The sequence below is a fragment of the Bombus terrestris genome, chromosome 3 (genome assembly GCF_910591885.1).
Source record: "Bombus terrestris chromosome 3, iyBomTerr1.2, whole genome shotgun sequence".
NCBI classification, from domain to species: Eukaryota; Metazoa; Arthropoda; class Insecta; order Hymenoptera; family Apidae; genus Bombus; species Bombus terrestris.
The window spans coordinates 18473354-18484344 of record NC_063271.1 but is presented as its reverse complement, the minus strand read 5'-3'; the positions used below and the strand labels follow the sequence as shown (position 1 = coordinate 18484344).

The following is a 10991-nucleotide window of genomic DNA, read 5'->3' as shown; positions in this document are numbered from 1 at the left end:
ACATTTAAAGAGTTTCTGTAAGTGTTCAAATGCTTTCACGAGTCACTGTATGTTCTCTGGTATTTTAATATTTTTATCACAGTTGGATTCGTAAAATCCATACGTAAATGGAGAGAAATTTCTGGGATTCTCTAATGTAAATAGAAGATCGAAGTACGGTTTGTCATACGTTTTGAGAGTGCAAAGTCCGAAAATTTAACATGCACACATTCGATTCTTTACGTATCATATTTTCCACACGACGATCTTCAATGGATACCTACTCTTGCGGAAATGATACCCGCGTTATGGCTGGCAATAGCGAGAGAAAAACGAAGGAAAGGAAACGTAATAATCCATCTTGAAGCGGAAGAAAAACCTTCGTGTCTTTGCGCTTGAAAATTTAAAATAATCTGTTGTATATATTATCCTTTATATACGGATCAAAATATTTTTCATCGTTTCTCATGGTAGTTGTGTACAAATCCTTTATTTTATAGGGCTTTTTGGCATATTCTTCAACGAGATAACAGATCGGTCTTAGTTTAGCAAATCGAGTTTGCAAATTTCTAAAAGGACAAAAAGGACATTTTTACATGTGAAACGTCTGAAGATCGAAATGCATACATTCATAAGAATTTGTACCCGTAGATATTTGATTGTTCTGACACCTCCGTGTTCTTCACAGCGATAGTTCGTCAGAATACGTATTCGTTGTAACTGTAGCCTAAAACGAGAAAGAGTAACGTAATTATTGGCTTTTGTGTCCGATCAATTGTATTAATTGCTATCACGAGAATCTGAATGCCAGTCAGCTGTTTATCGCCATATCGATACGATATATGCCAGTCGATAGCTATGTACACCGCGCGCAGGTGAAGTACCCGAAACATTCGCGAACATCGGCGAAATTATTCAACGAAACGTAATACGTTACACGTTTCCGAACGTAGTTGCGGTTAAAATGTCGATTAGATTGTGATTTATGGGAACGGTGGTTCTAGCAGGTTTGTGGATGCGACACTGTTCAATTACGCAATGTCGGTCTGGAAATTTCGCCTGGCGGATCTCCAATGTGTCGCACAGATATCGAGAAACGCTCCACCGACTGTATTTCACGTATTGTTGGACTAAGTAATTTCAACGGTTCGCTTAATTCGTATCGCGGAATCATTCTCAAATAGTTAGCGTTGTTGGAAGTTTGAAGCAAGGGGATATAGCTGATAGATAAAGACTCCTTCTGTCGGATAGTATCTACCCCTGATGTCCTTCGAGTTGATTGTTCATTCTCGAGGAAGAAAAGCAGTTCTTTTAAAAAAGTTGAGATTATTTCGGATGATATCAGTGTACATTTTTCGTTTCTAAGATTTCCATCAAACACGCTTTTATCGTATTTTTCGAACAATTTGATGTTTCGTCATAGTAAGGAAGTAAAATAATTGCCACTTTTCCCGTTGTATGTAATGGCTAGCAAAGATGGAATTTGAATTCTCATTACATAAGGGGCGAGTGTAATTCAATCGAAGCTAATGGACCGTGAGCACAGCACCATCGGTAATCTCGTTTTGATGTCTATTGTGGCCTACATCGCATAGCTACACATTTACGCGTGTACTATGTATCAGGGTGCATCAGTGGACCATTGCATCCGCCTTCGCAACTTAGAAAATTAATTGACTACGAATCAAATGTCACCGAGCAATTATGTTACATATTCGTATTCTTTGAGAACACACCCATTAATTACAAAACGATGAAGATTATATGAGGAACATACGAGGGACATATGAATTGAAAGGGAGATGAATGTGTATATTCTCGTGCTATACACACGCGTGTGTCAAGTTGATGAAAGTTGCAAAAAGTTTTAGAAAAGATCACGAAACAAGTTTCGAACGAATGTATGTACTTGAAAGATCTAGATCCAGGTCGATGGGAAGCATTAGCGTGGTGAGGCGCGATATCGAACTTGCCACGTTAGGATATTAAAGTTCTTGTCGCAAGGCGAAGGGTTACGAAAGTTTCGCGATTCAATTTCGCGCGGACCCCATCGACTCGAGGACCGATGTGTCGGAAGATCTCGCCGATTTGCGAGATTTGTGTGAAAACTCTCGCCAACCTTTGAAAAACTTTCTTTAATATATGTATCCACGATAGAACCTAAAAGTTATGTACAATGGAAGATGTATTAGTGGCGATTATATTTTTATGTCGGAAACGAACCTATTCTTTACCTAGAAGGCAATTCCAAATTTTGACGAGTTTCTTGTTACAAACACTAAACAGGCCGTTTAGAAATTTTATATTAAGTAGTAGATGGGATAGTAACGACAAAATATTGAGCAGTTTCTTGGAATTCTTTTCCACGATTATAGCATGAATGGACTAAAAAGGATTATGAATGAAATGTTTTGTAAACGGTTCTCGAACGGTTAAGGTACCAATGAAAACATGTTATTCCTATAAATCTTTATTCAAAAATATCCAAAATACATTTATTCAAAATATAAAGTTTTGAATTATCTTAGCATTTTTGAAGGACGTTTTCCAAGCAGCGGTAATCGCGAAGTAGAAACAGATAATCATGAGGATCACAGTGATAAGAATACGTTATTACCAAACGCTAAGTTGTTGCATATGATATAATCCATTTTATAAACGTGTAAAATCGTTCAAAATATAGTAACTAAAAGTACTGTTAAATAATAGATATTTATCAGATTAATTTGAAGCTTTAAATTGGTCAAGCGCAATATGATTGGTGTTTTGTCAACTTTTCAAAAAATTGTTCTCTTATAAAACATTCGAAAATTTAACAACGGTCGTATTTGCTGCGAGCCCGTTAATTTGTTTAAAGCATTTAGTCAGAATATAACGTATCATTTATTAACACGTGTGCTTTGTGTATTGAAATGCCTTCCAGTAATATTCAAATTTCTTTCGCAAGAGTTTTAACAAAGCTCGGGAAAATTTTAGATAGCTTCGCCTTCTACGGAATAATAGGTGGCTTAACAGAAGTGGCTTAAACTTTGCCCCTACTCTCGAATGTCGGTTCCTTCTGCTACCAGTTGAGAGGAGACCACGAATTTTAATCGAGAATCGTGTCGAGAACTTGGCTCACCTTCAACTTTTAAACCCCTACTCGCAAAACTCAACTTCTATTTTCCGAAATACACTACTTTTTCATGATAGATTGACCAACTTGCTAAATTGTACGATCGCTTACGAATTACCTGGAAGTTTACGCGAATTAAAGGCGATGAATATGCGATCGTATATGAATAAAACGTTAGCTTGCTGTAAGGAACCTCAGCGAGTCAAATCGTAATTGAAATGCAGACAATGTTTTGAATTGTCTTAGCATTTTTGAAGAGCGTTTTCCAACCAGCGGTAGTTGCGAAGTAGAAACAGGTAATCATGAGGATCACAGCGATAAGAATACGTTACTGCTAAACACTAGGTTTTATAAACATGTAAAATCATCCAAAAGTTAGTAACTAAAAATACTGTTAAATAATAGATATTTATCAGATGTTAATTTGAAGCTCGAAGTTAGGCAAACACAATATGATTGGTGTTTTGTCAACTTCTTATTATAAAAAGGCAAAGTATGTATCAGAGCAATGAGCCAAATAGACGAACGTCAAAAATATACAAAAAGATTATGAACAATGACCAATGTTATAAAAACCAGAACTTCGTCTCATAATACTTAAAATGTATCGAATCTAACGAATCATAGATTGATTAATATTATTTTCAAGAAAGCTGTAAGGTTGTAATTTTATATCGATCATTTCGTTTCCTACAACCTGATAGATCGGTTCGGTGACTCTTCTTTTCGTAATTTTCTTCTCGTAAAGGAAGGAAACTAAATCGAATTCATAACTATTCGTTCTATACTCTTTTTTTTCTTTATCTTTCGCACGACTACCTTCATATTTTACGATAGGCAAGAATCGCTCTCGTAAGTAAGCAAATCGAACTGGTTTGAAAAGAGATCGTTCAGACAATCCCAGATCATTTTGAGTCACTCGCAACGTCTATACGGGTCTTTGACGCTTTACCTTCATTTCTTGCATTTCTCTTCATTGCAACTTCGAAAACAGCTGTAGCTGATTTTCTCCTGGCAGCTGTCGAAAGTTACAACGAAAATCGCGCTGGATTATAAAATTCTGTTTAGAGAATTGCAATTCAAGGTACACAGTTAGATGATGGAACGAAAATTTCTTCAAACACGGCTAACGATCGACGAGCAACGACATGTATTGTATCGATAATGATATTATACTCAGTTTTGTTGTTTTTTTCCTTCTAATGAACGATGTACGAAAATGCATCCGTACTTAAAGAGTTGCTAAGAACCTTGAGTCTCCCACGCGTGTTCATTTCCTCGAGACAAAACTTTGTACGCGACGTCCAACTGTGGTTTCGAGAAATTTCGTGACGACTCAGAATATAAATGTATTTTATGAAACGAAGATTACAAGCGATTCTGAAAAATACAAGTTCAAAGCCAAATTCAAAAAGCGATACGCAGTAACAATGGTATCAAATACAGAGTTTGATTCGGATTTCGGCTGGGCTAGTTTAAAAGTAAGCGACGAGCTGTCGTTTGCTGTCAGTTCAGAATAGGAGGTGTAAAATTCAAGACGATGCGTGGAAAGATCGAACCGATCCTGAAGCCGGTCGAAACACGGTTTGTCACTGTGATCGGGTGAGGAGTGTCGAGTATCGAACGTTGAACGGCAAGCACGCGGGACTGTGAGGCTCGTGCTCGGTTCCCCTTGTAAAAGTCGATAGTGGGGATAAGTGGAAACGCGTACGAGTCCGGCGAGAAGAGTGAAGCGGCAAAGTCGAGTAAGAGGCAGACAGAATTCACAGACGGCTCGTCGTATCCCGATGTAAACCAGGAGACGGCATTTCGAGCTCGTTCGTTCACGCACGAGGGCGGTTTTTCTTCGAGGTCTTCGATCGAGCTTCGTGATCGGCGATCGTAACGAGCTACCCGACTATCGCGCACGGCCAACGGCAATCGATCGAAACGACCACGAGACCACGGAATCACGACAAACATGCCGTTCTTCAAGAAGCTTAGGAGATTCTCCAGGCACAAAAGTGAGTTGTTTATTTCTCCAATTTGTCTGGCCTATTCAACACAAATTAGATAGAATCCTTGAAAAATCGTCCTTTCGTCGTGAAAACTTTGTAACTTTGTCAACCGTTGTTGTCAAACTTTGTGATCATTAATATTTTGTTGGCGCGGGCGAAGATCACCGCGTCGATTGGGAGGTCGAAGCAATCAAAGTTATTCAAGTTGAAAAACTCGCGGACTGTCTGCGAGGTGGAGAAAGATTTTGCAGTTTTGTTTTCAAGTTCGAACTCGTTCCACGAGTAATTACATTTTCGTAAGATAGCGCGTCGTTTCAGGCCGAGTTTCGCGTAATGGAATTCCAACGCCGAGGGAAGTCTCCGAGAGAAGAGGTTGCAGTCGAGCTCCCGTTTGATTCGTCTCTCCTGCTTAACGTAGTTTCAAACTAGTCGCGACGTCCTGTTTCCTCGAGAACGAATCGGCTCGATCACCTATCGTCCTAAGTATTTTGCGAAAGGATACCAGGATGATACGATTTTCTTCGTTCTTCCGCGAAAGTCTTATCGAAAGCGTCTCGACCATCGAATATCGAGCACATACGCGTTTTTCCTATTGTCCTAGTTTTTCTAACTGTGAGCAATGACTCGAGAAAAATAGAACGAACTTACCTTTTGCATCTTTTCATCGCGTTTGAATATTTTATCTAATGTACACGCAATTGGAATCGCTGCGAAAGCGCGTAATGCTCGTGAAAAATTATTCATCGAGCGAGACATTCGCGAACAGATGTGTAGCGTACGTAGCGTTAAATTACACCGTTTCGCATGCAAAATGTCGCACTTGGATTAAGTAAACGTGTCGAAACGCTTACCTCTTGGTACTGCGTTTTTCCTTTCCACGCGATCTATGTTTCTTAATTATATCTTTGTCCGGTCCCGCGTCTGATTTCCTTTCACTTATAATCATTAAGTATCATTTTCTACGTCGATTATTTGGCGCCAAGAGCTTCCCGGTGCGTGTGCAATTTTCTCAGCATGCAATTCTCGATTCGCATGACGCAACATTTTCACTTTCCTCTCGAGCACGATCAACAAAGAAGGAGACGTATCAACCAAATGCGTCTCGCCATTAACGTTCGTAATCGAACGTTTCATCCCCTTTCCGTTTGTTTTCTCTTTCACGAGCTTTACACGTTACGAGTAACTTTCTCCTTTTTAACTGCTGATGCATGGTCCGCTAGACAAAAATTTACAACTGTACCGTCCTCGCAATTTATTTAAATTCTCCTCTGTTGAAAATTTCGTCTCTTTCCTAACGCTTGCGCGCGGCTTCGTTAACAGCCGTTATTTGACTATTCTTCACTCTACTTGGCATCGCGCTTTGCGAATCACATTAGTTCCGAACACGAAAACGAACTATAGCGTTTTACGAACATTACAACATTGAATCGTTGGAACACTTGGATTACAGTACGAATTAGAGTCGCGTGACGTTTAAGTGACAAATGAATGGAAATTAAAGAAATTAACAGAACGTTGAAACCGATGGTTTTCACGATTGTTACTACCGATTTCTTCGGCGTACGATGAAAAAGCGAACGATCAAACAAAGTTCCAAGTATCGTTAACCCTTTATCCTTCGATCCGGAGGCGTGGCTCCTTGAGATAAAGCGACCGGTAAACCTACGCTTCGGATACTCTTAAATTTATACTATATATCTTTACCCGAGAGGCTTTTTCCTCTACCAAATTATGCAGCTTTCTTTCCATATCCTTCAGGGACAAGCATTTTCGACGCTGAAATTTATTCGAGTATTTTTCTTCGGCTTAAACGCTAGACCTTTAGTCGTTAGGTAAACGCGGAGGATTACGATTCGTGAGTTTTTTACGAGAGGATTTCGTTGAATAAGAACCATATTAATATTCCGGTTGTATATTAATCTTCAATTTACGTCTATCCGATGTAAACGTTGTCCCATCAGAGTGCATTTTCTTACATCGTTGGAAGCAAAGAACGATCTGCGTACATTAGTACCATTTCTATATTTATGCTTGGTCACTCTTCTGATCCGATAATAACTTATTTCGAGAATTTATAGCGTCACGATCATGTACTTTGTATCGGTGTCAGAGTGTTATGCAATTCTTTCGATGACTCGTATGCGTCAATCGGTCGCGATCAGATTGATCTTTGTTCAGTTTCGAGCATCGACCGGATCGGATGCGCAGTAACAAGTGTCGTGCCACCGGCGCGACGGTTTTCCGATCGCGGTGTCAAGTTCAGAATATAAAGAGTCACGTTTCAAAACCAGTTTCCCTGCCAGCTTAAACGTTGTCGTTAAAAAGGTCGAACGCTGTTGCGCACCCCTGCTATCGTCTAATTTTCACTCGTAGACGCGATAAAAGATTAGTCGCTATTGTGATCTCCAGATCCATTGGATTACACAATATTGCAACAAAGTAACGAGTAGATCGCGAATCTTTATGTATTTATGAAAAATTGAACGTGCAGAAATACGTTAAATATACAAAGTATAATACTCGTTATAATATTTAACAGTTGAAACAAACCTCCACTTAGGTTTTATTTCTTTAGTTATCTTCTAGATTATTGAAACGTTACATATACCGATGTGCCGAACACAAACTCTTTTGAAATTATAAATAATCTCGAAGAGATTGGACACGGCGTTTTTTACCTATATTATACTATAATAATATCCATGTAAATAAACAAACAGACGACTAAGGGTAAATCAACGATGTTCGTTTCGACGCGTTATGACGAAAATATTCGTACTGAATTGTTGGTGGTAACGAAAGATCGGACATGTCGTCGTGCAAGGAAAAGAGACTGCGTTCCGGCGCGTTTCACCGCTACGATCGACGACACAGAACATCGCATACCGTTTCTCGCGTTGGGAAAACGAATTTAATTTACCGCTGACACGTTCGCGATGTCGAGTTGAAGATGTATGAACGCCATGAGCTTCGTCTTTTGAACAGAAAGAAATTGAACGTGCATAGCGATGCCAAGCTCATACCTCTTGCTAAAGGGAGAAAATAGAAAAAAGAGAGAGAAAAGATTCCAAAAAGGCAAATCGGGTAAGGGCTTAATTTTCCTTTTCCAGCATGTTTTAATACTTTCTACTCACCATACGTGTCTTTTTATTATCTCCGTGATTAAAAATTAATTCGCAAGAAAAAGCTTACGATTACTTTATTTACGTTTGTCGTCTGTACATCGATGTATGTATTAGTATACGTTTATATTTTCTAATGTTTGTAATATCTTCTAAAAAAGAAAAGTCATATATCTATACATATACATACACGTATATTTCAGTTTAATCTTCTTATCGAAACTCGTTTCGAGGTTTACGAACAAAGATCGAAGATAAGGGTTTTTCCATCGAATTTCATTCGGTCTTTCTTAGAGTCAAAACCTTGTGAACGTTCGGGCGTCTAATTTTGCAGGATGTGTTTGCAATTTCTAGGTCGGCGGAGTTCTGGAACGAAGCGACACCATTATGTCCTTCGTCCTGGCATCCATCGCGTTTAATTTCGAGATGTTTCGGTTCTCTCTGTTCTTTCCACGTTTCCAACACGCAAATATACGTTCCACATTCCCGCTTGACTTCGTTCAGCGACCACAGAGAAATTCCAAATGCAGAAATACATTTATAACGATATTTTAATGCATAACTTACGCGTATAGCGTCTCTCAGTGCCGCCTCGTGTGCTTTTCAACCTCGACTCTGCATTCTCATCAATGTTAAATCTACAATTTACGAAACTATAACTTCTCACATTGCAAACAGCAGGTAGCTAGCGCGGTTCAAGTTTTTCTAAAATTTTTAAATTCCACTGGAAATTTCTACTTTTATCGTAAAAGATCATATCGCCGGAAGAAATAGAACCGCATCAAAATAATAAAATAATTCTCATATGTCACAGCTTTGTTTCCAGTCCGTCGTTTTCCAGCGGATAAATAGAGCTTTATGCTGACAAGCGATGTGCGATATTTCTTCCGCACTGTAAAAAGATTCCTGACGAGGTTACAAATCACATCTTCGCTATGGTCCTCGATCTCGCGAGCCGTCACAGAATTATCCTCGCGCGCATCCTACGAATCTCTGGATTATTTCTCCCCGGCGAATGTGCGTTTCCATTGAAAATTGCCGGTACTTTCATCGTGAAATGAGGGGAAAACTGGCCTGCGATGGTGATCGATGACTTCTTCTCCGTGAGACGTTGGAAAGGAAAGAAAAGTCGCAAGAGCTCGACCTACCTTCGACCAGGAAACGAACGATTGTTCCCACCACGATTTCGCGTTAGAAATTTTAAGGGCGCTAAACGTCAACGACCTTCTTCCGAGTTTATATGCTTATTTCTTTCTTCAGATACACATCGTCTACGCTCTTGCGATATATCTACATTCTTCACGGCAAGTCTGCACTTTTTGCCAGCTTGAAAAAACTATGGCAAATATTAAGGCAAGATTAAAATCGATTTATCAAGGGTAAAATCTACTTACGCGCGATGCCATCGTACCTACGTGATGTAAATTGAAATTCACTTGGAAAATAAATGCGAGGGATGGTGCGCGTTCGCGGATATCGAATCTGGAGAGCCGGTGGCAACCGAGAGGAATGTCAATTATGTAAATTTCTCCGAGGAGCAAAGCGGAATCGTAAAAAGCGAAAGAACGCGTTGTATGCTACTAGCCAAGCTGCGCTATACGTGTACGACGATCTTCTTATATCTATTGTAATCCAAAATGTCAGTCGCCATGTTCGTAAGTTTGCGGACACCAAGCATGGATAAGAGAACAGTTGGCTCGACTACGTTCTGTACTCGTGAGACAGGGAAACAACGCTATTGACCGCGTCGCCCTGATGTTCTCTATCCCTCGAGAAATTACTCGATCTTCATGCGCGGCTTTTGCCTTTCTCTCACCTCTACCTCCATTTTCCTGGGTAAAGCATTCGTTGCTTTCCACGAGATTTACGACTTTTTCGTGGCTTTTCAAGATCCGCGTCCTAGGAAAGATTGAACTCGCGAAGCAAAGGGAAATGCTGCTATCCTCGTCCGAGTGCGTTTCCACTTTTTCTCCGTTGCTCGGCCGCCTGTTCACGCTTTAACGAAGAAGAATGACGAACATGGTCTGCGTCGAGCAAGGGCAAGCGAACTTTTTAACCGGTACCTACAGACGATGAATTATCGTGTACATTTGATCGCCGATTATTTTGAAATGCTTTCAACGGACGATCCTTTCATAAAACGCTCCTCTATCCTCTATGAGCTTCGGAAATTTTCATTTCTAGTTTTCATCTTGCAGACTAAATGGGAATTTTATACTTGGCTACTGGTATTTTTGAGAGGAAAAAAAAAATAAAATGATATTGAGCGATTTTCGACAATGTTCGATATGTACAGGTAGAACGTCGATGAAATTTCGCGATCTTGAAGCAATCAAGTTTGAGTCGACTGGCACTAGCTAAAAAAAAAAAAAAGAGATTAAACGTTTTTCGATAATGCTGGAAAAGGGAAGGTAGAGAATCGTTGTTCAAAAAACCAAGTCCGCCGTTAGTTGGAAATATCGAACATCGCTCTGACGAAAGAAGCTTCTCTCCAACGTACTTTAGTTCGGAGCACCAGAATGTCTGCAGGAGGTATCAAGGTATATCGTGAAATAAAATCGGCGAGTCAGCGTCCTTACGATTCACGATTGCACATTCCACGTACATACATACTCATGAGGTAATTAGCGGCGAGGAAAACGAGACGACAGGAGTCGATGCACCGTCTGTCGTCGCGATCGATCGAAAAAAAATGTCTCGCGGTTGTAACATAAGTACGGCGCGTGTGACCTCGAATGTTAATTTCTCAACTTCCGAGACGTATTTCCGAGAAGGAAA

The 10991-nt window shown here is 39.8% G+C and overlaps 1 protein-coding gene across 2 annotated transcripts in view; it reads left to right on the top strand.

Annotated features, from left to right (window-relative positions):
- The first annotated feature begins 4838 nt into the window (after nt 1-4838).
- LOC100651905 (low density lipoprotein receptor adapter protein 1-B) overlaps nt 4839-10991 on the top strand; it is a 33817-nt gene continuing 27664 nt past the window's right edge. The window contains exon 1 of one of the 2 annotated variants that reach the window (XM_003402832.4): nt 4839-5097. In XM_003402832.4, the coding sequence (XP_003402880.2) occupies nt 5055-5097 (43 nt within the window). In that variant the 5' untranslated portion in view covers nt 4839-5054. Of the gene's footprint in view, nt 5098-7302; nt 8176-10991 lie in introns of those variants that run through there. The other variant, XM_012319243.3, reaches the window with a different exon arrangement.